Source organism: Pseudonaja textilis, chromosome 10 (genome assembly GCF_049901715.1).
Source record: "Pseudonaja textilis isolate UNSWEBS1 chromosome 10, rPseTex1.2, whole genome shotgun sequence".
NCBI lineage: Eukaryota > Metazoa > Chordata > Lepidosauria > Squamata > Elapidae > Pseudonaja > Pseudonaja textilis.
In genome coordinates, this window is record NC_141999.1 from 17,082,109 (window position 1) to 17,109,522 (window position 27,414).

The 27,414-nt window shown below is 42.9% G+C and overlaps 1 protein-coding gene across 1 annotated transcript in view; it reads left to right on the forward strand.

The window, feature by feature from the left end:
- The first annotated feature begins 4,356 nt into the window (after positions 1-4,356).
- Positions 4,357-27,414, forward strand: part of NPHS1 (NPHS1 adhesion molecule, nephrin) — a 50,919-nt gene continuing 27,861 nt past the window's right edge. Inside the window, exons 1-13 of the mRNA XM_087939906.1 lie at positions 4,357-4,429; positions 5,535-5,738; positions 8,972-9,094; positions 12,643-12,774; positions 15,319-15,400; positions 16,665-16,768; positions 17,331-17,449; positions 21,005-21,176; positions 21,572-21,729; positions 21,972-22,113; positions 22,211-22,335; positions 25,512-25,598; positions 26,136-26,307. Of these exons, the coding sequence (XP_087796032.1) occupies positions 4,369-4,429; positions 5,535-5,738; positions 8,972-9,094; positions 12,643-12,774; positions 15,319-15,400; positions 16,665-16,768; positions 17,331-17,449; positions 21,005-21,176; positions 21,572-21,729; positions 21,972-22,113; positions 22,211-22,335; positions 25,512-25,598; positions 26,136-26,307 (1,681 nt within the window). The 5' untranslated portion in view covers positions 4,357-4,368. The remainder of the gene's footprint in view (positions 4,430-5,534; positions 5,739-8,971; positions 9,095-12,642; positions 12,775-15,318; positions 15,401-16,664; positions 16,769-17,330; positions 17,450-21,004; positions 21,177-21,571; positions 21,730-21,971; positions 22,114-22,210; positions 22,336-25,511; positions 25,599-26,135; positions 26,308-27,414) is intronic.

Sequence of the window (27,414 nt, forward strand, 5' to 3'; positions counted from 1 at the left end):
AACTCGCAACTGTTTAGTGGGAAAATAACAGTGTGATTAGGTGTATACATCATGCTTAGTCATGATCTGTTAGACCTTGGCTTCCTAATTACTTCACAATTACCTAGCCTCATGCATCATGCTGAGCTTAGCACTGGGCTTGGCCAAACCCAGACAGAATATCTTATCATTTTTTTCCCCCTGCATAGAAAAACTGGGAAATTGTGTGTTCGTATTTTGATGATTTAATTTTGAATGCAAAGCAAATGGAGAAGGACTTTTGCAGAACCAAACGTTCCAATTGAAAGAAGCCTCCAAGGACACTCAAAAGAAAATAACAAAATAAAAATAATGTTGTCGATGATGATGATGCAGGAGGAAGAGGACGAGGAAATGTAGATAAAAAGAATCGGTTGACAGTTGTTCTATACTGAAGAGTTGCTATGATCAGTTCAAGATCTCCAGCCAAGAGAAAGTTTCTATCATGGTGTAGTAGGTGGATCTCTTATTTTTTATTTTTTAATTTCCTTACATTCTTGGAAGGCCTAGAAGTGGGAAGATCATATAACACAGTTATGTGGAGGAGGGACAGAACTGGAATGCCAGCCATCTCACTGACTTGGCAGTCCCACTTCTGGAGTGGCTGTGAACAATCAACCTGCGGCATCTAACACACTGAAGAAGGTAAGAATGAGGGAAAGATGAGCTGGTGCTTCCAGAGAACATCAGAAGAGTTACCTAAAAAGCCAATTTGTAGTTTTATTGGGCTTAAGTCAACGGGAGTTGCCTTGAGCTGGAGAAACGTCTTAATGGTGGTGGGAAATTTAGAAATGAATCTAACAGGCAAGGGATCTTCAGGAGAGACCAACCTCTCCCTTGCTGGGATCTTTAAGCAGAAATAGAAGTCAGGAAGGGGATCTTCTTCATTTCTTGTAGTAAGAAGACTCTCTCTGATCTGTTCTCCCCTTGATGTATAAATTTAGGTTCTCAAACTTTGCAGTAGCTTCATTTGTCCATATGAATTCTTCTTCACCTGGAAAGACACTTGTTGGAAGAAATGTCCTTCTGGGTTCAGTTCCAAATGGGGGAAACGACACTGGAAACATGGAGGCTGTTTGGAAAGATGCTTTAATGGTGGACAGGATCACATGCCTCAGAGGTCTTGGGCGAAGAGAGTCCCTGGGTTTTATGCCCTCTCTGGGCTTTGAACTTCCCGGGGCACAGGAAGAGTATTCTGATTGGTTGAGGTCAGTGGTCATAGCTAGCTTTGTAGGTTGTCTGTGTGCTAATTTTGGTTGAAACTTGGTGAGTGGTGCAATGATGGGCAATTGAACAGATCTGCCTGAAGGAGGCAGATCTTTGTTATGTAGAATAGACTGGCCCAGGCCTTAATGGCCCATTCACAACGGTGGATGGGGGCTGAGTTTCTGCCTTTTTCGTATATCCTAAAATATTTCATTTTTCTAGGGGAGGGGTGGGTTTTAACTTCCAACACTATGAAGAAACAGATTTGATATCTAAGATAGATCAGAAAGGTCGGATTCAGACCCACGACAGTTCCATGCCGCCCCCAAACCAGATTCCTTCTTAAATACCCATCGGGGGAAAGGTAGGAGTGTATTAAAATCTCCCCTGTTCGTAAGATTCCAGAGGGCCATTCTTGGAAAATCGGAGAAATATTAAAAAAAAACAAAACCCAATTTCTTCCTCACTTTAGTTGCTCTACAGATAGGTTTGCCTAGTTATGAAGAATTTTCAGCTGATGCGGCCAAATTTCTGGGGGTTGGTAGGGCAAGTCCTTGAAAGGCAGATGTTTGGGGCAGAGGTGGTATTCAGCAGGTTCTGACCAGTTCTGGAGAACCAGTAGCGGAAATGTGGAGTAGTTTGAAGAAGCAGCAAATACGACTTCTGACTGGCTCCACCAACCCCATCTATTCTCTGCCTCCCGAGTCCCAGCTGATCGGCTGGGTCTTCTTTGGTTGCCCTGCACAGGAGAATGGAGCTGGAAAGCAGGTTAGCGGGGTGGGAAGGGAATGGGGATTTTACAGTAACCTTCCACTACCATGCCCATCAAGCCACGCCCGCTAAGCCATGCCCACAGAACCGGTCGTAAAAAATTTTTGAATCCCACCACTGCTTTGGGGGAAAGCTAGACTAGATATTAAATGATTCTTTTCTTCTGATATTTTCCTCTTTTAAATTGTGTGTAGTCTTCTCCTTTGAGCTGTAACTCTAAGTTCCATCTGCTGAATCGGAGGCTGTGTGATAATGCAACACACTTAACCAGGTCAGCTACAAACCTTGCAGATGCAATTTTTCCTCCCTAGCTTGGGGCTAAATGAGAACCCACTGCACAGTTTTAAATATGGAGAGTTCAAGGGTAATTGTAGACCGAGCTGACTTTTCCTTTCTCATCAGCTTGTCTTCTGCTTCTGATAAATAATTATCCAGCGAAAATTAGCAGGTGAAGTGTTGATCCCTCCTCCCAGAATAAAAATAAGTAACAACCTACTGCACAGTTTTAAATAGAAGTAATAACCTGAAGTTAGCTCCATTGTGCTCAATAGGGCTTACTTTTTTCGTGTGTGTGTGTGCCTTTGACATTGCAGCTTGACTAACTAAGTCTCTGTGGATGAGATGGCTGAGACTCAAGAGCAGAGCGGGGGTGGAGGGATAGGAAGAGCTGACAACACAGTTCTTAAAACAGTGTAAAGATTCATTTGGTCTCTCCGATCTGGATAACAGGAACTTATAACAGATTCTAACCTTCTGCATTCCTTTTGGTTTACCTCCTTCCTCCTGCTTGGTGCACTTGCCATTTCTGAAAGAAACAAAGGAATAATTTGAGAATCGCAGCTCGTTGCTCTCTGGAAACCTGCAGTGGAAGTATCTGTCAATTTATTCAGATTTAATCAGATGCTTTTAAGGAGAAAGACAGACAGACAGACAGACAGACTCACTCCGGGAAGCCTATTTGCCTGCAATCTCAGAAATACCTGTTATTATTAATAACAATTACATCCGAAATAAATGGCGCAGAATCCCACCTTTCTGAATGATTTCTGCGGGATAATTACAAGGTGTTTTTAGACAACAAACTCAGCTGGGTTAGTTAAAGCAGCAGAGGTGGTATACAGCCAGTTTTGACAGGTTCTGGAGAACCAGTAGCGGAAATTTTGAGTAGTTCAGAGAACTGGTAAATACCATCTCTGGTTGGCCCTGCCCAGTGGTGGGATTCAAATTTTTTTACCACAGGTTCTGTGGCCGTGGTTTAGTGGGCGTGGTGTGGCTTGGTGGGCATGGCAGGGGAAGGATACTGCAAAATCCCCATTCCCTCCCCACCCCACTAACCTGCTTTCCAGCTCCATTCTCCTGTGCAGGGCAACCAAAGGACCCAGCCGATCAGCTGGGACTCAGGAGGCAGAGAATAGATGGGGCGGGGCTAGTCAGAGGAGGTGTTTGCCGGTTCTCCGAACTACTCAAAATGTCCGTTACCGGTTCTCCAGAACTGATCAGAACCTGCTGAATACCACCTCTGGCCCCGCCCCCATCTATTCTTTGCTTCCTGAGTCCCTACTGGGTCTTCTTTTGTTGCCCTGCACAGGAGAATGGAGCTGGAAAGCAGGTTAGTGGGGTGGGGAGGGAATGGGGATTTCATAGTATCCTTCCTCTGCGAACGCCTACCAAGCCATTCCGCACCCACCAAGCCACATCATGGCTACCAAGCCACAGAACTGGTAGTAAAATTTTTTGAATACCACCACTAATCCTCAGCCCAGACCCCAGGCCATGGATCAGCAGTGGTCCATGGCATACCAGAAACCAGGCCACATAAACAAGCAAAGCCCCATCTGTGGGATGCAGGCAGCACACAAAACCACACATCCCTGCAGATCGTGAAAAAACCCCACTCCATGGAACCGGTCTCTGGTGCCCCAAAAGGTTGAGGGCTACTGAATTAAAGACTTAGCCGCTTCATTCCCAGAAAAGGCTGAGCTTAGGGTTGACTTTGAGCAAAGGTCTTCAAACTTGGCAAGTTTAAGACTTGTGGACTTCAACTCCCAGAATTCCCGAGCTAACATGATTGGAGGAGGAATTCTGGGAGTTGAAGTCCAAAATTGTCTTAAAGCTGTCAAGTTTGAAGACCTCTGACTTGGAGGATCTCCCTGTGTCTCTGTCTGCATCTCACATATCATGTTATGTGAACACCAGCTAATCGTTTTTTTCAATATATTGCATGGATCTTGATACGGTAAGTATTTATTTTTGAACACAGAATGTGCCAACTGCTTTCATGTCCACTATTTGCTCAGTCAATTTGTGCCTGACAACTGTTTGCAGGATTGTTAACATCTGGTTTCTTGATCTCCAGATCATCAGCAAGTAGAAATGGCATATTGTGGCTTGCTTGTTCCCCTCAGCCTCTACTTTATTCTGGATGTGAACCAAGGTGAGAACATTCAGCAAAAAAAAAAAAAAAAACCCAGCAAAAGGCTGGGACACTATTCTATGTTTCGGTCCTGATAAGAGGCACAGAGGAAGCATTTATACCGGGCTATATATATAAAGATACAGATGTGGAAAATCCAGGCAGTGTGATATTTTCAGGTGGTTTGCTTTGCCTTCTTCCTAGGCTGAGAGAAAGAGGGACTGGCCCAAGATTACCAGCTGGTTTCGTGTCTAACGTAAAACTAGAACTCACTGTCTCCCGCTTAATCTAGTCCATTTCCTTTAATCACTACATCAAACTGGCTACCAGCGTGAGCGCTTATGGCAGATAATATTACTTAAAATGATAAACGTAGGAGCAAAATGTAAATTTGCATTGGGCAAGTGCATCTTGCCTGTCTCCAATTTTTTGATCTTTCTCCAGCAGATCAGATAGTAGCAGGGAGAAGTACGACACAGCTGACAGACCAAAGGAATAATGTTTGAATGTAGGGTTCCCCCGCTCCCCCTCTTCCAATTTTCTCCTTTCTCTTTAAGCAGACTTTCTCAGCTTTTCCAAATTAAACATTCTTACACAGTTTGTGTGGCGCTTGGAACAGGATAGGCTGGCTTTGAATGAGCAGCTCAGCTGCTGAATGTCAGGTTTCCAAGTGATGAAATCCATTTAAAAAGAAAAGAGCAAAGCCCATCTTCCAAGACAATTTCTTTTATTTAGGAAAGCATCAAATTGGCAAAGTCTGTTGTAATTCCGGATCTGACACAACCTGGAATTACACCACATAATATTGGAAGTTAGAAACAACCCCCAAAAGTCACATTCCCCAATAGAAGTAAATCAATGTTGCCTGGTGTCCTCAATCTCCACCTCCAGGTGTCAGCAGGGTCAGATTTTGTTCCCACGGGAAGAAGAACCACCTAGCCTAAACAACTCTCTTTATCTCCACTCCTCCCACCTTAGGAATGGGGCAAGCCCGAAACCCTTTCCCCCAACACCAGCAAAGAGAAAGGAAGAAATGGAATATATAATAAGGCTAAATAAAATGGCTACGCATATGTCAATTTCGAGCTTGACACTGAGATTCATCCATGTTTTTTGGGCCTGGTAGGTTGCCAAGCAGAGGTGCTTCAGCAGGTTTTCCGTGTGGAGCCAGAGAATGTCACCGTTCTGGAAGGGGACACAGCCCTGCTGACGTGTGAGGTGGAGAACCCTACTGGCATTGTGCAATGGGTGAAGGATGGGCTTTTATTGGGCCCCAACTGGACCATCCCTCGGTTCCCCCGTTACAGCATGGTGGGCGACACTAGCAAAGGTGAGATTTTGGAGAAATACAAATTGGCTTCAAACGAAAGTTCCAACTAGGCTGGAAAGTTCATGTAGTGCAGAGGTGGGTATTCAGCTGGTTCCGACCAGTTCTGGAGAACCAGTAGCGGAAATGTGGAGTAGTTCGAAGAACCGGTCAATACCACCTCTGACCGGCCCCACCCCCACCTACTCTCTGCCTCCCGAGTCCCAGCTGATTGGCTGGGTCTTCTTTGGTTGCCCTGCACAGGAGAATGGAGCTGGAAAGCAGGTCAGTGGGGTGGGGATTTTACAGTATATCCTTCCCCTGCCACGCCCACCAAGCCACACCCACCAAGCCATGCCCACAGAACCGGTAGTAATTTTTTTTGAATCCGACCACTGATGTAGTGTGCTGGAGCCTGGGCCCCCAAATTGGGACGTTGTTGTCTTTGCAGGCTAAACCAGATTGGAATCACAATCAGATGCGCCACTTATACTTGATTGTAAACCTACACTGAGAGAATTTTGAAAGCCTGAGAGTACAAATCTGCCCCCGCCCATCTGCTTTACCCTACGGTATACGGCAAAGGGGAAAAAAAAAAGAAAAGAAAAGGCGTTGACTTCTGACTCCTTTTGGTGTAGTAGAATCTATATATATAAAAAGGGAAATACCACTCACGCATCATCACAAAGTCTCCAGAACTGTAAAGCCTACAAACTTGAAATTTGGCACGTATGTTCCTCTTGGCTTCTAGGTGCTTGCTAAGAAAGGATTTTTCGAAATGATCATCAGAGCTTTAGTATTTCATGTATTATTATTAACACGCTCTGATGCTAAGGAGTTCTACTTTCCCTCCCCACCTGAAAAGAAATCTGTTTCAAATGCAAAACACAAGCAGAGGAGAAGAGTTTCAGTTTCAATTTCACAGCACCAAGCAGCTTTAGTACAGAACAGTTGAGCTAAGCCATGCCCAGGCTCCTTGCTGTCTCCCTCTTGCTCACACAGAAAATACTGTTTCGGTTTCCAAACAGCCCTCAACTTTCTCACACACTGACAGGATGCTAGCCAGATGAATACCGATGGAGGCTGGTAGGCAGAGGCAGAATTTTTTCCCCCTTATTTTCCTCCCCCAAAACTAAGCCCAACCACATAGTTTCATAGCGAAACACGGGTATTGAGCTAGTAAGATAATAATTTTACTTTTATATAATAATGTATACTAGCCATTTCTACAACAACAAACCTATCTCACTAGCAAAACCCAAAATTAAAGTTTCGTTTCCCCCCCCACCCCAAGCACAAAGTCCAAAAGCAGTTTCCAAGGAGAGACAAAATTAGTTGTGTTCTATTCTTTAATCAGAGCAGTCAATCTGGCCATCTTTGCTAATTCCATCAACTTTTGTAGTCATTCATCCATTGTAGGAAACAAAGTGTACTTCCACTTTGGGGCATAAAATAATCCCCACGAGGGAGAGTTCTTTTTGGGCCTCTTTTATTTTTATTTTTTTAATCCCTCAAACAAAAATTTGAACAAGCAAAATAAGAAAATTAAAATGCCATGGGGAGGATAGGCTTATCAGTGCAGCTACACACGCCCCCTTAGGCACCTATTAAATATAGAGTGACATGCACAGAAGTCAAATTAGAATGAAAACAAAGTTAATAGCTGAGATAAGTGAATCAGGTATTCCAGACTTTGACATCTCTGTTACAAATATTGATTTTTTTACAATCGAGTTTAGATCGGTTTACGTTAAGTTTAAAGCAATTGTTTGCATGTGTTACATTGATTAAACCTAAAAAAAAAAGCCATTTACAAGCATTATGTACAATAGTACCCACCCAATACCCAGCTGTGGGCTGTGCTGTCTCTTATCTGGCCATTTTCTCAGCACTCGGTCTCCTAATATGTTTCCTACATACCATCACTGATTGTTTTTAGCTGCTGTATCCTTTTATAGAGACGCGGTGGCTCAGTGGCTAAGACACTGAGCTTGTCAATCAGAAAGGTCATCAGTTTGGCGGTTTGAATCCCTAGCGCTGCATAACGGAGTGAGCTCCCATTACTTGTCCCAGCTTCTGCCAACATAGCAGTTCAAAAGCAGGTTAAAAAATGCAAGTCGAGAAATAGGGACCCCTTTGAGGGGGTCCATGTGCCTTCGGAGTTTAGTCATGCCGGCCACATGACCATGGAAACGTCTTTGGACAGCATGGCTCTTCGGCTTTGCAAAGAAGATGAGCACCGCCTCCTAGAGCCAGAAACGAGTAGCACGTATGTGCAAGGGGAACCTTTACCTTTATCCTTTTATATTTTGTGTTTCTTTTTTTTTTTAAGGTTCACTTTAGTATACATTTTTTATTTATTTTAAACTTGTGAACCTTTGAGCATGGATCCTATGGGATACACTTGAGATATTTTTTTACTTGACAATCGTTCCCAACCTTAATCCTGGAGGCCATTTATGACCTATCCAAAGCTTTGCTGAACCCCTCAGAGTCCTCTTAACCATTGCTTAATTGGGCCACCAACTGTGGCAGCAGTCATGAATAACTAAGTTCCGGGTAGGCGGCGGCGGCACCCCAATGCCATTAATCAAGGCAACCTAAAAAAAGAAAGCCATTCTGACTTTGTGCTTTACAGCCCGGCCGAGAGCTTTTCTCTCTCTCTCTAAGCAACACGCAAAACCGTTTGGGGATCCTCAGATTATATTACGCCAGAATAAAAACCTCATTGAGGAGTGCTTCTCTCAGATCATACTATTCCAGCTTTGATCAAGCACTTCCAGCCATTCCCTTGACTTCCTTGACTTTCCCTGCAGATAGCCTCGGCTTGAAAGCTCTTATAAAGCCATCTTTGCCCACCTTCCCATTACTTTGGCGAGAAAAAAAATTCAAAGAAGACAGATGGGAGAGTGAGAAAAGGTTGGGAAGGCTTTCCTAAGCTTTACTCAGAAGTTATGAACGCTGGAAAATAATTGCTCGATTTGCTTTTGAACTGAGCAAATGAGTCCCAGTAATGCAACCCCATTATTTCAGAGACACGACTTAATGTTCTCAGGCCCCCTACCCCCCATTGTAGATACGCTTCACCTCACTTACTTCACAGGAGGATGAGTTAGAAGTAAGTTGGCCTGTTGTGATTGGAGAGGAATCTGCCCCAAGGTTGTGTGGGCAAGAATTATGCTAGGGGTGTAACTCATGAGTAGAATTAATATGAACCAAAATGCACTTGTCTCTTTGCTTGTGTCTTGTTGCTTTAGGGATATATAACCTGCAAGTGATAAAGAGCCAATTGGAAGATGATGCCATGTATGAATGCCAGGTTGGACCCACAGAAAAAAGCACTGGCATAATTTCCAATAGGGTGCAACTGACAGTGCTTGGTAAGTATAGCTGGAGTCACACTGCCTTAGGAAGATCTCTGGAACTTAACTTTGATTATAGCAGGGGTGTCAAATTGGATTTCTTTGAGGGCCAGATCAGCATTACAGTTCTCCTTTGTGGGCCAGCGGAGGTGGGGGGACAGGGAGGGAGGGAGATGGGACAGATGCCTCCTGCAGCACCTTACTAGTCAAACTGGGGCACGTGGCAGCTCTGCGTGGCCTCCCTGCACCCTGTTTTCAGCCTGGACTGCAGCAGAGGCCTCCATACTGTTGTGGTCCACTAGTGGCCAGCAGAGCTGGCAGCAGATTCAGACAGTGAGGAGGTTGGGGAGGAACATGGACCGGTTCTGGAATCTGGGGAAGGCTCTGATGAGTGCTCTGCATCAGAGGCAGAGATGGAGCCAGGGCTGCCGGACAGTTATCAGCTGCCTTCGGAGTTGGAGATCAGTGGGGAACAAGAATAGTTGGAGCCTGCTCCCGATGTGCGCATGCACAGAGCTGCCAGGAGAAGGGAACAGCTAAGGAACAAGGGTCAACTCGGGAGTAAAGGCACAGGTGGACGGTGAATGGCCCCTCCCATAGGGAATAAAGAGGAGCGAAAGGGGAGTGGTGTTTGCAGGAGACAATAAGTTCATTTTAATTAGTGTGAAGTTTTGTTCGTGACTGTCAGAGACTCCTTGCCAAGTATTTTCTTGTACAGCATTGCACTTGTAAACTATTGGCCTGGCAGCTCTCCAAGCCTGATAAATCTGTGGTTGTAATTCACCCTTGAAAGATTGTTTGCCAGGACTTTGTTGGATGTGAATGATAGGAATTCACATTAACCTAATAAAAAGGGGTTTTGCAGACAAGGAGTCTGCTTTGTGATTTTGTGAAGCCTGGGTCAGAACACACGTGGCCCATTTTTGGCCGGCAGAATGCTACTGGAGGTTGAGGAGGCCAAAAACAGGCCACGTGGGGGCATCCTGAGGCCTCCATGTGGCCCATTTTGGCCAGCAGAGGCACCCTGGGATGCTCCTTTGCTATTTCCTGGCCAGTCCCGCAAGCCAGGTTTAAGTATCCCGTGGGCTGGATCCAGTCCACGGGCCTTGAGTTTGACACCCCTGGACATTTGGCCAATTTAAGAATCATTCAATGTCATGAGAAGATTGGCTAATTCACTGAGTGGATACGTCTGTGGAGCAGCCACAACCTTCAGAGGGCATCTAAGGGGCTTTGGTATCTTTGCTGTCCTATTTAAATTAGGACTAAGCAGAAATTTCTTGACAGCTAGAACAATTAATCAGTGGAACAACTTGTCTCCAGAAGTTGTGAATGCTGCAACATTGGAAGTTTTTAAAAAGTTGTTGGATAACAATTTGTCTGAAGTGGTGTAGAGTTTCTGCCTAAGCAGAGGGTTGGACTAGAAGACCTCCAAGGTTCCTTCCTTCTATTCTATTCTATTCTATTCTATTCTATTCTGTTCTGTTCTGTTCTGTTCTGTGCTGTGCTGTGCTGTGCTGTTCTGTTCTGTTCTATTCTATTCTATTCTATTCTATTCTATTCTATGCTATGCTATTCTATGCTATTCTATGCTATTCTATTCTATATTCTATTCTATATTCTAATCATTCTATTCTATTCTCTATTCTATTCTCTATTCTATTCTCTATTCTATTATATCTTCTCTTCTCTTCTCTTCTCTTCTCTTCTCTTCTCTTCTCTCCTCTCCTCTCCTCTCCTCTCCTCTCCTCTCTTCTCTTCTCTTCTCTTCTCTTCTCTTTTCTTCTCTTCTCTTCTCTTCTCTTCTCTTCTCTTCTCTTCTTACAGTGTCCTCTCCCAGGATTCAAGAGAAACCAGTTCAGCACAACAGATAGTTCAATATATCACCTTCTCCTTCTCAATATCCTCCAGAAAATATTCAAATCTTCTGCATCATTAATTGGAGGGATATTTTTAGAGGAGCAAAGGAGGTGGAGCTGAAAAAGCTCCACTCAGAACGAACAGTCAATAGTCTGCAGGCAATCTTTTATTTTTTTAAATTGCCCCGGAATCTACTAGGATGACATCACACACCCTTTTTGGGCAGGAGACAAGTAAAGTAGACATGTGAAATTTCTGATGGGCTTAGCACACCTGATTCACATTACGCTCACCTACCCTTTGGGTGGAACACATCCAAACATTACCTCATCGTTGGGCCTTTGCTGCCAAAAGAAGTGATTTAAAATGTGCAACCGCCACTGCCAAAAGGTTGCTTGTCTCTGTTTTAATATAATCTAACCTAACCTAGTTTAACCTTTATTAAGTCTTCTGTGTTTCTACAGGAAAGTGATTTGTAGGAATGCCCACAGAAATTGAACAGAAAATCCTTTTCTCCTTCAATCCAATCCAGCTAGAAACTTAAAAGGCTCTAGTTTCAACGATAGCATACAGGTAGCCTTCAGCCTTGCAACCATTCATTTAGCAGTTTGTTGTTGTTTTTAACTTTTTTATTATAGAATAAAATATGAAAATATGAAAGCAAATAATAGGACACAGTAGGGAGGAAGAGGGGGAAGAAAAAAATGTTTTTTTAAAGTTAAATTTTTTATTAAACAAACACACACACATACAAAAATACATTAAAAACATTGAACATGGTACAATCCTCCTAACCCACATCTTTGTCTTACATTGCTAAATCACATAGTAATAATACATGTTTACATAATGTATATATATGTTTTCTTAAGTTTTCGCGGGTATTTATATATATGGTATTCAGCTTTGTTCGGGTATTTTCCACATCATTATAGTTGTGCTTTTAAAGTTGTAGCAACGTTTCGGCAGAATCTCATCTGCCATCATCAGGCTTCTGTATAGTGTTCGTCTCTGAGTCAGACTTTCACAGCCGTTTCTGTTTTAAATTTAGTGCTAGCCTACTGCTGTGCCAGAATGGTTTTTTCTTCATTCTGATTGGTTGGGAGTCTTGGTCTGTGTTTATTGGTCTTGGAGTTTGCTGTGTTCTGCTTGATTGGTGTTTCTAATATCTTCTGTCTGCTTTGTAGCTTTTTTTTGTCTTGACTGGCTGGCAACATTGTGTTTCCTGTATTGGAGGCTTTTAGTGTGGCTTGGCTCTGAGTAAACGGACAGCTATCATTTATTAGGAAGCTAGGTTTCATTTGGGTGCCTGGTTGGGGTGTGTTTGAGATGGAGGTATTGGGGGAGGGGGTGTGTGTCTGTTTGTGCCCAGGTGTTTGCCTGGCTTGTGGTGTGGAGATTTTTGTTTGAGAGTGCAGGCTTCCAGATAATTGACAATCTGGTGGAGTCATCTCTTCATCAGACGAACACTATACAGAAGCCTGATGATGGCAGATGAGATTCTGCTGAAACGTTGCTACAACTTTGAAAGCACAACTAGAATGACGTGGGGGCAACAGGCTGACTCTGTAAACCACTTAGAAATTCCCCTCTCAATTATGGTCATAGGTCAAGGACTATCTGTACCATTTTAAAAAAATAATAATAAAACCAGAATTTTAAGACAATCACATACCAATCCTTCACTTTGCTTCTTTTCCTCACAGTTCTCCCCAAAAGCCCACTTTTTGTAGAGTACGAAGCTAACAGCCTGGTGACTTGGATAGCTGGCACGGAATACACCCTCTGCTGCCAAGTGAAGGATGCCCGACCACCAGCTGAGATTACCTTCTCCAAAGGTGAGCCCATCGCTTGAGCATCCCAGCCACCGTTTCCTTCCCCCGCCTTGCCTTTTTTGAATTCATGTCAGCGGCTACATAAATTCTTTCATAGCCGGCAGGAATTGCAGATCTTGCAAAAGTTACCAAACGTCAGTAAATTTTTCATGGGCGTTTTGTGCAAAACACAAGGGGACCTGCTGAGTTTGTGTGAGGTGAGAAGTTCAAGACAGATACAGCAACTCATAGTTACTTTGCAGAAACTGTTACTGGGGAAAGTCACACTGCAAGCCGTCCTTTGTGGATTCAAAGCCTGAGGTAACAATTTACACCAGGGGTGTTAAACTCCAGACCCGTGGGCCTGTTACGGACCTCACCTAGAAGTGCTTAGTTCTGGCCTTGGAAACAGCGAAGGACTGGCCCACGGCCCTCTCAAGCTCCATTTTCACTAGCAGAGGGTTGCCGGAGGCCATTGCAGGTGCCCCTGACACAAGTGATGTCGAGCTGGCCACACCCACCCTGGCCACACTCACTCTGCCCCCCCCCAAGGTCAAACACAACCCTGATGCGACCCTCAATAAAAAATCAAATTTGATACCCCTGATTTACATCATGGAAAAGGCCACCAATGAACCAACTGGAGATCTAATTTCACTGAATGTTGACATGGGACATTGCTCCTTAGACATCGCTATACTTTGTATTAGCAGAACACAAGCAGAAGGTGCTTCATTCTGAGAAGGCATGAGCAAAACAGCCCCTGGCAATGACTTTGCAAAACAATGCAACTTCTTGCTTCTACAGGTAACAGCCATTGGATTGCTTCTCTGACTTCCTCTTTCATCAGTTCCAGATGCTGGAGGAGGCATCCGGTCAGCTACTGGAAGCATTGAAAGAAAGTTCTGACTCTTCCAACAATTTGGAACTGCCTGTTGAGGCTCTGAGACAAGATAACTTATCTTGTTGAGGCAAACACATTGTGTCATGCCCCTGAATCCGAGGAGGAAGATGAACAACTGACAGGGAGTAGGAGTGTGGCTCCCTTGGCTATGGAGAAAACTGGGGAAGGGCAAAGTCCAGCTGGGCAGAGCAGGGAAGAGGTAGAACAAGGGAAAGGGAATTTAGAGGAAGACCCAGGCCCACCCCCTCTTCGTCCTAGGGCACGCAGGAAGGAACAGAGAAGAGAGCAATGTGGGTTGTGTGGCTTACGGGGGAGGAAAGGGCCCTGATTCCCTTCATTAGCCACATCTGGGAAGAGAGTTTAAAAGAGATGCATGCTGAATGTGGCCTCTGCTGGGAACAAACGTGAGTTTATCTTGTGTTGACTTCGGTTATCTGCATTTCTAGCATCCTCTCAACTGGGTTCCTTCACGTCTGGAATTCCTTCTCTTGTCCTGCCAGGCTAATTACCCCATTTTGCCTTGTTTGGACTTACAGTTACAGTTTTTGTTAACCTTGTTTGGACTTGATTCTCTGCAGCCAAAGGCTGTTCCTGGGAGAGTTTTTCTCCATCCAGAAGGTGACCAGGACATTGGGGGCAAAGTTGGAACTAATAAAGGGACTCCTACTGACTGTGTTGCCTTTGTGCCACACCCCGTCATCACACACTGCCTTTGTGCCCTTATGAGGAGACTTGCGTGGAAAATGCCTAACTGAGATGAAACAAAGCTGTCTTGCACAGGCCAAATAAACAGGCAAAGAAGGATTGTGAGGCAGAAGATATCTCACAAAGCAATGCAGGCAATTTACCCATGGCTGTCTTTTCAATTTGAGCTAACTCCATCTACAAATATTTTCAAGCCCTTCTCTTTCGCTCACATTCTGTGGCTCAGTTCATATAATATGTGGATTAGATTAAAATGAGGTTGGATGATTTGGGGTACAACATCTTCAGCTGAATAATTGAATACTAGATGAAGTAAAATCCAGTGCCTCACTGGATGTGTTAATAATGAAGCTACACTTTATTTCTTTTGGACATCAAATGGGTCATTGGGGAAGACTGATGCTTGCAAAAAAACTCAAAGGGAATTGAGAAAAGAGGCCAACAGGAAACAAGGTGACTATTTCTGATGATGCACGCAGGTGCTTACAAGACACAATAGTCAATCCTGGAGAAATAATTTCCATCAGGTCACAAAATGTTGGAAGTGACTAAGTGATTATATAACAAGTTGTGGGAACTCACTCGTTGTCTTAATATGTTATAGTAACATTGGACGTTCATGTGAAGCTGAAACATTTAATTGGGCATTGCATGTTATATGAATGTAACAATCCTGTTTTCGTAGCCCAAGTCTGATATTTAATATGTTACCTGGTTTCTCTATCCTTATCTTTAGAACTGGCAATAAGATGTTTCTGTGTAGAATTTTCAAGCCTTTTTGAATTCTTTCTTGGCAGATAAAATGACCATTCAGGAAATGGCTTGAATGACCTTCATATCAACTTCCTAAGAATTATACGAATTACATCTGGAGGGCACGGGCTTATAGAAACTGTAGCTACAAATCTGTAGTCTTTAATGTGTGTAATCTGGAATTTTACCTATTATTTTTAATCCAGCTGACAAAGAACTGGCAGATGTGACATCTACTATCATACCTGGGTCTGCACCCAAACTCTTCAGCACTGAGGCCACGTTGAGGTAATAAAGAGATGAATAAGGGTTCCAAGGAGATTGACAGCTCTTAGTTTTTCTTACCCAGTTGGTGATATTTCAAGTTTTTAACAACCAGAAGATATAAATTCGTATCTCATGTTTGCCATGAATTCCACGACAGGTCTTCATGAAAGCAGCCCTCAGTTGAAGCTTACTATTCTTTTGCAAAATGGAAAGAAGATGTTTAAAAGAAAAGGGTTGTCCAAAGAGACCAAGTCAGAATCCATCAGTTCAGGCCTCCTCTTGCAATACTAATGTGGAAAGCCTCCCCTGTGAGAAATTGTAGGTGACACTGGGACAGGATTGTAAAGGAAAGCAGAAATAAACTAACAGGAGATTTAAAAAATGAAGCCATTGGTGGTTTATCTCATTACAACTCAGTCCAGGTAGTGAGAAATCCAGGAAGAAGCAGCATTACAAATCATTCAAAACATTCTCCTTTAATTAACTCACTATAAATCAGGCCAGGAAATTCCAAAACCAGTGTTAGAAGAAATATCCATTTGTTCCACTTCCAAGCTGGGAGAAAAACGCTGGAAACCACATGGAGGCTGATTGGAAAGATGGTTTATTGAACAGAGCCACAAAGACAGTTCCGGGTCAGCTGAACAACTGGTTGAATGAGTGGATGGATCTTTATAGGTTTCCGTGACTTTGATGTTTGAACTGTTCTGGGGGTGGTGCAAGAAAGGGGCTTGTGTTCTGAAAGGGTGTTGGGCAATTCCTATTGTGGCTAAATGGCTTTCGTGATCCTGTGTTGGATCTTGGGTGAGGGGCTGCTCTCTAATCCTTACCATTCTGTCTTTCTTAGCTGTCAAACTTCGCTGCAAGGAGTTTCGAAATATCCTGTCTTGAGTGGGCTTCTGCTGGCAGTATTTGCTTTGCTTATGAATGGAGCCATCTAGATAGTTGGCTTCCTCTTTCAATAAGCTCTTTATCTCCTTAAGTGCTGGCATCTGCTGAGGGCTATTAAGAAAGACTTGAGGGGGGGCTGCTTTCTGTCTTTAAGAGCATGTTTCTCCATTTCTCTTTTAGGGAAATATAATATTTTTTTTAATATTTCCCAAAATATCTCATTCTTCTAGGAGGAGAGGTGAGGAGCTTCCCACACCAGTTTCCAAGATTCTGTGTTTACCTCTAATCTAGCACTAAAGATCCTTTACTGAAATCTGTGTAGGTCCTTGATTTTTCCCAGCATCAAGGGCTTTATACCACACAACCATTTTTTTTTTTAAATGTTTCCTTCCAGGTTCACCCCCCAGAGTTCAGACAACAAGGAACTGCTGACCTGCAAGGCTGCGAGCCCAGTGACTTTAACACCAGTCTTTGTCAGCTTCACCATGAACATCCTGTGTGAGTTGTTTGGAATGCTTTGTCAGGCATTTTATCCAGGATTAAGGAAGTGTCATCAAAATAACTGCACAAGTGCTCAAGGCAGCTCTTATTACAGTGTTAATAAAAAAACAAACACAAAAGGAAGAGGGCTGGGAAGAGAAGGAGGAGGAGGATGTAAGGAGGAGGCAGACAGGAGAGAAATTACTCTGAGTGGATGTAATGTAGAAGGGGATGAGTACCAGGAAAGTAAAGGAACCAGGAAATATAAGGAAAGTAAATGGATGAGATCAGCCAAGGAAATCACTGAGATTACATGAAGGGTGTTTTTGAGACCATTCTTAAAACAGCTGGCTGGGAAATTCTGGGAATTGACTTTCGCATATCTTAAACTTCCCAATGCTGAGAAACACCGTTCTAATGGATGAAAGGTTCCTCAACCTTGGAATACAGGTGAAGCTTTGGGAGGAAATTACAAGGTGCATCGCACACACCAGGCAAGATGCTAAGAACTTCCAAAGTTCAACCTTCCAGAGTCTAAAGTGCTAGTGGGTTCTTTCTCTCTCTCTTTTTTTTTTGATAGTCCCACCTCAGCTGCCTGTCATCACGGGCTACACTGGAGCAATTGTGAAAAACAAGGAATTGAAACTGACCTGCATTTCTACAAGTGGAAACCCTCTTGCTACACTGCAGTGGTTGAAGGTGAGCGGAAGAAGTTTAATAAAGTAGATGAGTTTGGGATTGATGGAGTGCTAGCTATGTGAATAAAATCCCCGGCTTGGAATTCTGGACTGAAACCCAGTAAGGGAGGGAATAATAATGACAGATATGGATTTTTTTCCCTTGGTGCGAGAATTTTGCTTTAGTGTGTTCGCCTCAGAGACATGCCTAAATTAGAATATTTTTATTTAAGGGATGCAATTACACTTATCAGTAATTGCATTCCTGAGTACATGGCTAGATTGGCACAAAATACTTAACTTGGTTGCTGAGTTAACCAGTATGGTTATTGTCTTGCAGCAATGGCATTCAAAGCTAGGATTAATCACCTACCTATAACTAGTCTACATATGGTTTAAACTGTTGTTCATTGTTTTCATAAGGCTTCCTTTGTAATGCCTCCAATTTACTGTTTTTTGACCCAATGACTGAGTGCATAAATTGTGTTTAACTTGTTTCATTGCCTTAGTCCATTTTGTGTTATTTGCATGTTGAATCCTACTAAGTTCATACAGTACATTTCTTCAGGTTCTCCCATTGTGCCAAACACTATCCAATAATAAAACTAATCTTAGCCTATTGTGAGAATGCAGCTGCTGCTAAGCCTTTAATTGATTCACTTAAATATGTCTTACAAACCTAGTTATTTGGGGCACATTTCATCCATGGGGAAATTCATCCAAGGAAGAATAATTCATGGGGAAGGGCATGTGCAGCTTGCTTAAACTGCTGAATGCCAGCATGAAGTCCTCAACTTCTGACTGGCTGCTTAATGAATATTCATTTATGCTCGGCCACACAAAAGGGGACTTATGATCCAAGTTTGAAGTTTTTGACATCTGGCCCGCCTACACCGTTGCAATCATTTGACCTCATTTGGGGTGATCAACAACCAATCTGACTTTTATGGCTGTTTGCAGCATCCTGGGATCATGTGACTGCAATTTATGATGTCTCTTCTGGAAACTGACATTTTTCTGGAAAAAAAAATGTCCCACAGGGAAAAATAGTTCAACTTAACGACCATGGTGTTTGCTTAACGGTTGCGGCATTCGCTTAAAGTCTGCTGCATAAAAAGGCTGTAAAATCAGTATACAGTCATCAGATGACCTTGTTTTATATCTCTCATGACTTATGGCTGAAATTGTGGGCTCAGTTACAGTTGTAAATGGAGGACGATCTGTAACACTAAAAGGGAAAGAGGCAAGCATCTTTTAGTAGAGAGAAGACAACATTATAGAGGAAGGACAAGCAAAGAAGGCAAGAGACTGATGGAGACGAGATTGCATCTGATATAGATACAGATTAAGAGAGTTGGAAGGGACCTTGTAGGTCATCTTCTCATCCAACCCCCTGCCCAAGCGGGAGACCCTACACCATTTCTGACAGATGGCAGTCCAGTCTCTTCCTGAAAGTCTCCAGTGATGAAGCTCCCACAACTTCCAAAGGCAACTTCTGTTCCATGGGTTGATTGTTCTCACTGTCAGAAAATTCCTCCTTATTTCCAGGTTGAATCTCCCCTTGTTCAGTTGCCATCCATTATTCCTTGTCTGGCCATTGGGTGCTTTAGAAAATAGTTTGACCCCCTCTTCTCTCTGTGTCAGCCCCTCAAATATTGGAAGACTGCTATCCTGTCTCCCCTGGTCCTTCTCTTCACTAGGCTAGCCAAGCCCACTTCCTGTAACCGTTCTGAACCTCCCCCAAAACTGTTGGGAGTGTAACTGCGTCCAGGGAATACACTTCCATATGTAGCGGACATGTTCATATGCTCAGAAGTCTTGGAAAAAGATCAAAAATTGGATTCTAAATATAATTAAACAAGAAGTAAAACTTGAACCCAAAACCTTTTTGCTGGGTATGATAGACTCAAAAATAGAAAAAAAATCTCAATATTTAATCTTGCATATGATAACGGCAGCCAGAATAAGTTATGCTCAAAATTGGAAACTGTCTATTGTCCCTTCAGAAGAGATGGTCATTAAAAAAATTCACGAGTGTGCAGAGATGGACAGCCTAACCAAATTACTAAAAAACAACAAAGATAGTGAATACTGCAAAGTTTGGAACTGTTGGTATGAATGGTTAAAGAAAAAGCAACATTTGACAACTGAATAAGTTATGAAACTATGAAGGACGTGCGTTTAATCATAAAGTATTCTGTGAAATTAAAACATTAAAAGACAAGGAAGGTATTGTAACAAGGTAGATCACGTCAATGTTATGGGGTAAAAGAAAAAAAGAAAAGAAAAATGTAACCAATGCTCAATACCTGCTGCAAAATGTATATATATATATATATATATATATATATATATATATATATATATATATATATATATATATATATATATATATATATATATGGTAAATATTTGTTTATATTTTTGTTTGTTTCTTTTTAAATGTTTTAAATATATGAAACTTAAATAAACTTTATTTTATTTAATAAAAAAAAGAAATACAAGGGAGGGAAAGAATAACGACTTTCACTTTCCTTGTCTTCTCCTTCTGTAGACTGTTGCATTTGCATATCATTAAAGAAAGAAAGAAATGCTACTTTGCATAACATTTACATGTGCAAATGTACAGAGATAAATTAATGTAAATAGAAGTCAACTTAGCTCCTGGTCGTGGGGGTGGAGAAACCCCACTGGCTGTTTCTGTTTGCTGACTGTGTATCAGCTACATTTGGTGAGATTGGACTAGACAGTTCGTCAAACAGAGGATGCTTTCATACTATTAATGGCCCCTTGTAAAGTCAGACCCACAAACCTCTAACATGTTACTTCTAGGCCAGGGGTGTCAAACTCAAGGCCCACTGGCCAGATCTGGCCTGTGGGATGCTTAGATCTGGCTCATGGGGCCGCCCTGGAAACCGAGAAGGACTGGCCCGTGGTGCCTCGGACAGTAAAAACATAGCTCAGGAAACTGCACGCAGCCCTCCTGAGCTCCGTTTTCATTGGCAGAGGGTTGCCGGAGGACGTCGCAGCTGGAAATGGAGCTCGGGAGCCCATTTTCACTAGCAGAGTGCTTGGGCCACCACAGGTACCCCCGACATGAGTGCCATCAAGTTGGCCATGCCCACCCCAGGCCCCTGAGGTGAAACACAACGCTGGTGTGGCCCTCGATGAAATGGAGTTTGACACCCCTGTTCTAGGCTCTTTGATGGGCCTGCCTCCATCCTTGAGGTTTCAGACCAGGGGTGGGATTCTACCGGTTTGACCCGGTTTGGCTGAACCGGTAGCTCCGAGGGTCATTTGTGAGCGAACCCATTCATTCCGACGATCAGCTGTTGGGCCTGCCCTTCCTCCCCGGCTCTATTCTGACCTTTATTTCCTGGTTTTCAAGCTCAGCTGCTTCATGCGGCACAGCGGATTGCCGCACGCCAGCTGTTTAACACGCAGGGAGATTGCAGGGTTGCAGGAGAAGCTCAGTAGCAAATCCTCTGCCCATGCTCATTTGTTACACTGGTTGAATCACACCCCTGTTTCAGACTCATGGTTGGGCATCTCAGGCTGATGGTCTTTTGCCTTTCAGAACAATGAAGTCATCTCCAGGAATTGGGAGACAGATGACACCAGCCAATTGTCCCGAAGTTCCTTGAGCCTGAAAATCACACCAGAAGACAACATGGCTGTAGTGAGCTGTCAGGCCTTGAACCAACTTTTATCTCTGCCCTTGCAGTCCAGCATTGTTCTGAGCGTAACCTGTGAGTTCCAACCAGCTTCTTTAGCAATGCTGTCCTTCGTCTCTCTACGCCTGTATTTAAGGCTTCTTCCCCAGTTAATTTCTACAGCGGATGTCTCCATTTCTCCTCCTGTTTCTCTATAGAAAAGGTGGCCCCTGGATGCATTAGGCAGTCTTATAACTGTGATTTTTTTTCTTCAAACAAGGAGATAGATTCACTCTAACGATGTGCCTCGGCCTCGTTGTGTTAAAAGCAATGGCTTTGTTCTTTTTGTAGGAAAGAAAGATAGACTGGGTATTGTGAAAATGTCCACCCTGTGATGGGGCGGGGGAGGGAGGGGAGAGAGTTGGGGTGTCTCTCCCATAACAACGGACCGCTTTCTTCTTTTCCCACCCTCCCGTATTTCTGAATGACAGTTCCCCCTGAGCAGGTGAAAATCATAGGCTCCAGCAGCACTGAAGAAAACCAAGAGATCTTTCTGACTTGCTCCACTTCCACAAGCAACCCACCAGTGATGCTACGCTGGTGGCTGGGATGGAGAGAGCTCAATGCTACCGAAACCACCATTTCAGAGGTAGGCAGGATCAAAAAACTGGAGGAAGATCATGAGGCAGGTGTAGTGATTCCCTTGGTAGATCTGACTCACTTGGAGATCGATTTTTTTCCTGGAGACTGGGGGTGTTCAAGGACAGTGTTGGCTCATTCTGTGACAAAACAAGGCCCTCAAACAACAGACCGGCTACATAGATATCTGTTTTTTTCCCCTCCTTCTTGGCAAATAGTAATCACGGAGTAAAGTTTGCTTTCCTCTTGCAGGCAGAGTATGGAGGAATGGTCGCTGTATCCAATCTGACATATATAGCATATCGAGAGGACAACAACCTTCCCCTGATCTGTGAGGCCTTCAATGAAGCTGTCATGTATACAACGAGTGCTTCGGTTACTCTCAGAGTAACATGTGAGGATGGGAACCAACAGGGTTAGGTTGTGTTTTAAGCCTCTCTTCTTCCTGCTAATTGTTTTTTTCTTTTCCTGTTTTTTTTTTTTAACCTCAGATCCACCTCAGAAAATCTGGCTTAATGTGCCACCACCAGAGACATATTTTCGAGCCGGCGCTGAAATCAAACTCATTTGTTTTGCCAGTGGTGGGAACCCTTTGCCTCGTCTTGATTGGTACAAGGTACCAAAGCACTTTAACCAGTGGTGGGATTCAAATTTTTTTAGTGCCGGTTCTGTGGGCATTCTTTGGGCGTGGATTGGTGGGCGTGGCATGGCTGGCATGGCAGGGGAAGGATACTGCAAAATCCCCATTCCCTCTCCACCCGACTAACCTGCTTTCCATCTCCGTTCTCCTGTGCAGGGCAACAAAAGAAGACCCAGCCAATCAGCTGGGACTCAATGGGAGGCAGAGAAAAGATGGGGGCAGGGCCAGTCAGAGGTGATATTTGCCGGTTCTCTGAACTATTCATAATTTCCACTAATTTCCACTATTGGTTCTCCAGAACTGGTCAGAACCTGCTGAATACCAGCTCTCATTTTAACTAACTGACTTTAATGAAGGTTCTCCTTCATGGTCCTTGAGACCACTGCAAGGGTTTTTTTTAGTGAAGATATCAAAATCCCCTTTCCCCTAGAAATAGCACTTAGACTTATACACTGCTTCACAGTGCTTTTACAGCCCACTCTAAGCGGTTTACAAAGTTAGCATATTGCCTCCAACAATCTGGGTCCTCTTTTTACTGACCTCGGAAGGTTGGGAAACTGAGTCAACCTTGAACGTGGTGAGATTCGAACTGCCAAATTGCAGGTAGATGACAGTCAGCGGAAGGAGCCTGCAGTACTGCATGCTAACCACTGCGCCACTTTGGCTCTTAACTTCTAGCTCAGGGGTGTCAAACTCGTGTCGTCATGGCGGTGTCACGTGATGTATCGGGACTTTTCCCCCCTCTGCTAAGCCAGGTATGGGCGTGGCCACTGTGTGAGGCACCTGGCCCGTGGCCTGTGAGTTTGACAGCCCTGTTCTAGCTTAACTGCTTATATATGCAAGAATGCAAGAATTCCTTGCATATATAAGCCCCTCTCTAAATTTCAGAGAGAAGATTTGGGCATTCTTACTTAAAACCTATCAAGATTTCAACTCAGGATAGCAAAACGAACCCTACAGTTTGGGGATCAGCTTTATCCATGATTTAAGCATGGCTTGATTTAGCATTAGCAATAGTTTACATCAGTGAATGCAAAAACGTTTGATGACAATTCACAAAACAAAAAGTTTATTCTGCTTCATGCTGTTGTTTCCAAATTCCATCCATATTAGCTACATCACCCCCCATTTTGCCAAAATAACTTACTTCTCTTTCCTGGAGAAACCACCTTTGCCAGGTGGACTATCTCTGGTTTTCAGACTGCATAATACTAAATGACTCTTTTTTTTTGCAAGCCGTGGTTTATAGTTTCTTCCATGGATTCTACCATAGTTTTTCAGCCTTGGCAACTTTAAGATACGTGGACTTCAACTCCCAGAATTCCCCAGCCAACATGCTGGAGTTGGAAGTCCACACATCTTAAAGTTGCCAAATTTGAAAAACACTGGTTTAGACCAATGAGCAATGAGCTTCTCTGTCTCATTTAACAAGTCATGCTTGAAGCAAACCGAGGCTTAAAGTGGTGTTTGTGTGCTGTTTCCATTCCAGAGTTGATTGGGTAATCCATCTCCTGTAAAGTACTCCAGATCAGACCCAGAATGACAATCATTGACCCACTTTTTACATTTCAGGTCAGCTCTAATCAGTCTAAGGCAAAGCTGTGTGCCTGATTTGGAAAAAAAAAAAAAGAAGAAGCCATGAATGAAAGTTGCAAACTTCCCTTTGCCTGGAGCTTATTTCCTATTATCAGCTCCTCCTGCAGGCATTTTTCTTTGAGCCAGACTTAGATTTTTAAAAAAAAAATGTAGCAGAAGAAAATACAGGTAGAGTCCTCTGCTTACAACCAGAATTGGAACTGGAACTTTGTTAAGTGGCTCATATCTGATTTCATGATTTTTTTTTAACCATGGTCATTGAATGAATTCAACTTTCTCTATTGACTTGGCTGGCCAGGAGCCTCCTGGGAAGGTCATAAATGTTGATCACATGACCCTGGAGTGCTGCAACTGTTGTAAATGCCTATCAACTGCCAAGCACCTAGATTTTGATAATGTGACCACGGTGATGGTCATAAGTCTGAGGTGCAGTCATAAATCACCTTTTTCAGCATCATCATAATTTTAAACAGTTGTTAAAGGGTCATAATATGAGAACTACCCATAAACTACATTGCAAAGAAAGGGTTCTGTAACTATTGTGTTCTGTAACAATTGTGAAAATATTTACAGACCCCTCACATCTCAGGCATAAATTGTTTCAACTCCTACCCTCAAAACGACGCTATAGAGCCCTGCACACCAGAACAACTGGACACAAGGACAGTTTTCCCCCGAATGCCATCACTCTGCTAAACAAATACTGTCAACTATTTACAAAGTCTGCACTACTATTACTATTAATCTGCTCATCATTCCTTATCACTCATCCCCTCCCATTTGTGACTACATGACTGTATAACTTTGTCGCTTGTATCCTTATGATCTATATTGACTGTTTCCTAGTATGATTTGATTGCTTTTTGTACCCTATGATTATTATTAAGTGTTGTACCTGATGATTCTTGACTCTTGATGAATGTAACTCTTTTATGTACACTGAGAGCATCTGCACCAAGACAAATTCCTTGTGTGTCCAATCACACTTGGCCAATAAAGAATTCTATTCTATTCTATCTATTCTATTCTATCTGGTCAGCCCTTCCCACCACCTACCATCTAAGCCAGAGATCTCCAAACTTGGCAACTTTAAGACTTGTGGACTTCAACTCCCAGAATTCTGAGAGGTGAAGTCTACAAATCAAAGTTGCCAAGTTTGGGAATCCCTGATATAAGCTTTATCCGTGATTTAAGCATGGCTTGATTTAGCAATAGCAAAAGCACTTACATACTGCTTTACAGCCCTTTCTAAGTGGTTTACAGAGTCAGTCTATGGCCCCCAACAATCTGGGTCCTCATTTTACCCACCTCGGAAGGATGGAAGGCTGAGTCAACCTTGAACCCAGGTGAGATTTGAACTGCCAAATTGTAGGCAGCCGGCAGTCAGCAGAAGTAGCCTGCAGTACTGCACTGTAACCACTACGCCACTGTGGCTCATTTAGGATTGGGGTTAAAGGTAGGGCCCACTGATCTACTGTATCTGAAGATATTGTTTGCTTTAGTATAGACAAAACAAACTTAGTTTTCCTAAACAGGCTTATTTTTATCATTTGTAGGTGACATGCACGCTTGCTGGAGGAGTTCGAATACAGCTGCAGCAATCTCAGCAGAGTGAACATTCGAAGCCTTGTCCTGGCAAACAAGTGAGTGAAAAATCCAAGGCTGGAAAACAAATGTGGCTTTGAATGGGGCCTCCTGTGTTCTGGTTGGTTGTTTGGTGGCGGTGGGGGAAATCAATGCTCCTCCTTGTTAGGAAACCTCCTTTGATTGTTTTCTGTGACGTCCCCCAACCCATCCATTTGCTTTGACCCCTTTGTGGTTGCCTTCAATCATGCAAAATTGGAATCTGACCGAGCACAGCATTCTCAAACGATTGATGGCCTTCCCGTTCTCTAACTGAGATTCTCATATCTCCACTGTCCCAAAATAAGTTTGGTTATGCACAGGGACTTCAACGAGAAGTCTGTTCTGAACCAGAGCTCTTAAATGGTCAGCTCCTGGAAATGATGTGACACGACACTGGATATATCGAGGAATATCCCTCTCCTCCTTTTCCAAGGCAGGCAGTAGAGTTTCTTCTTTGCCAGAGTTGATTTATGCGATCTGAGCCTACTGAGAGTCAGATTAACAGCGTTTTAACTGTTCCACTATGCTTACTATAATATGCGTTGCTTCCACAGGATATCAAGTTAGTGAGGGAAGGTACATCTTCGGCCTCATCTGGGACTGTTATTTCCAAGGAGTTAGTCTTGATTACGACTCCAAGTGACAACATGGCGACCTACCGTTGCAGTGCCACTGGTCCTCCCAGGACTCCTGCACTCACTGCATATACTAGTTTATTGGTCCAGTGTAAGTTAAAACTCAGCATACAATGTGCACATTCACAAACACACACACACACACACACACACACACACACACGCCCAGAATGGGAAGGGATAAAGGGGTGAGTGGAGAGACAGAGAGACAGAGAAAGATGGATAGATATAGAATACCTTTTAATATAGGAATTGTATTATTAAAGATTAGAAAAGAGAGTTAGAAATTAGAAATTGGGAAAATGTTATGCATACTGTCACACAATATAATTTACTCTAATTACTATGTATATATAAATGTTAGAAGTTGGAAGATTACTCAAAAGGTCATTAAGTGTTAAAATATTAAAAAGAACAAGAGATGATGGACAGAATACCTTTCAATATGGGATTTATTTCATTAAAAATTAGAAAACACGGGTAAAAATTAGAAATTGGGAAAATATTATTATGCATATTGTTATATAAATATAAATTACTACAATTACTAAGTATATGTAATTGTTAGAAGTTGGAAGAGTACTACTATGTATACTTAAATAGTATTATTATTGTTATAAGTATTGTGTATAAAGTAAATTAACCCAGACAATATACTGTTCACCAAGTAATCATGTATGTTAAAGAAAAAACCATAAATAAAAAAAATAAAAAAGAGAGACAGAGAAAGATGGACAGATAGGTCTGGAATTGTTGCTGCTCTCCAAGATTGGCTGTTTGCTTGCAGACGTTACCCAATGAGGTAACAGTGTGAATGTATGTGGGTCTTGCTGGCTGGGGAATTCTGGGGGTTGAAGTCCAGACATCTTTTCAAGTTTCCAAAATGGAACCAGCCTGCACTAGACAAAATTGGGGCTGGGTAATTTTTAGTACAATGTGTCGAGAAAACACATCAGGAGATGCAGATCCATCACAAGTCCAGAAAAAGCTGGCTGTTATGCATTGAAAGCTAGCACGTTATGGAGAATACTAAATGCGGGCATCTTTCTTCCTCCATGCTATCTAATAAAGGATAATATTTGTAGTTCTGGGTTGGAATGAGTTATGCTAGCACTGATGTTGTTACCTAATTCGGGTAATGAAATGTCTGCAAGAAAACAACAATGTTCAGAGAACACCTGGGGCCCCTCGATGCAAA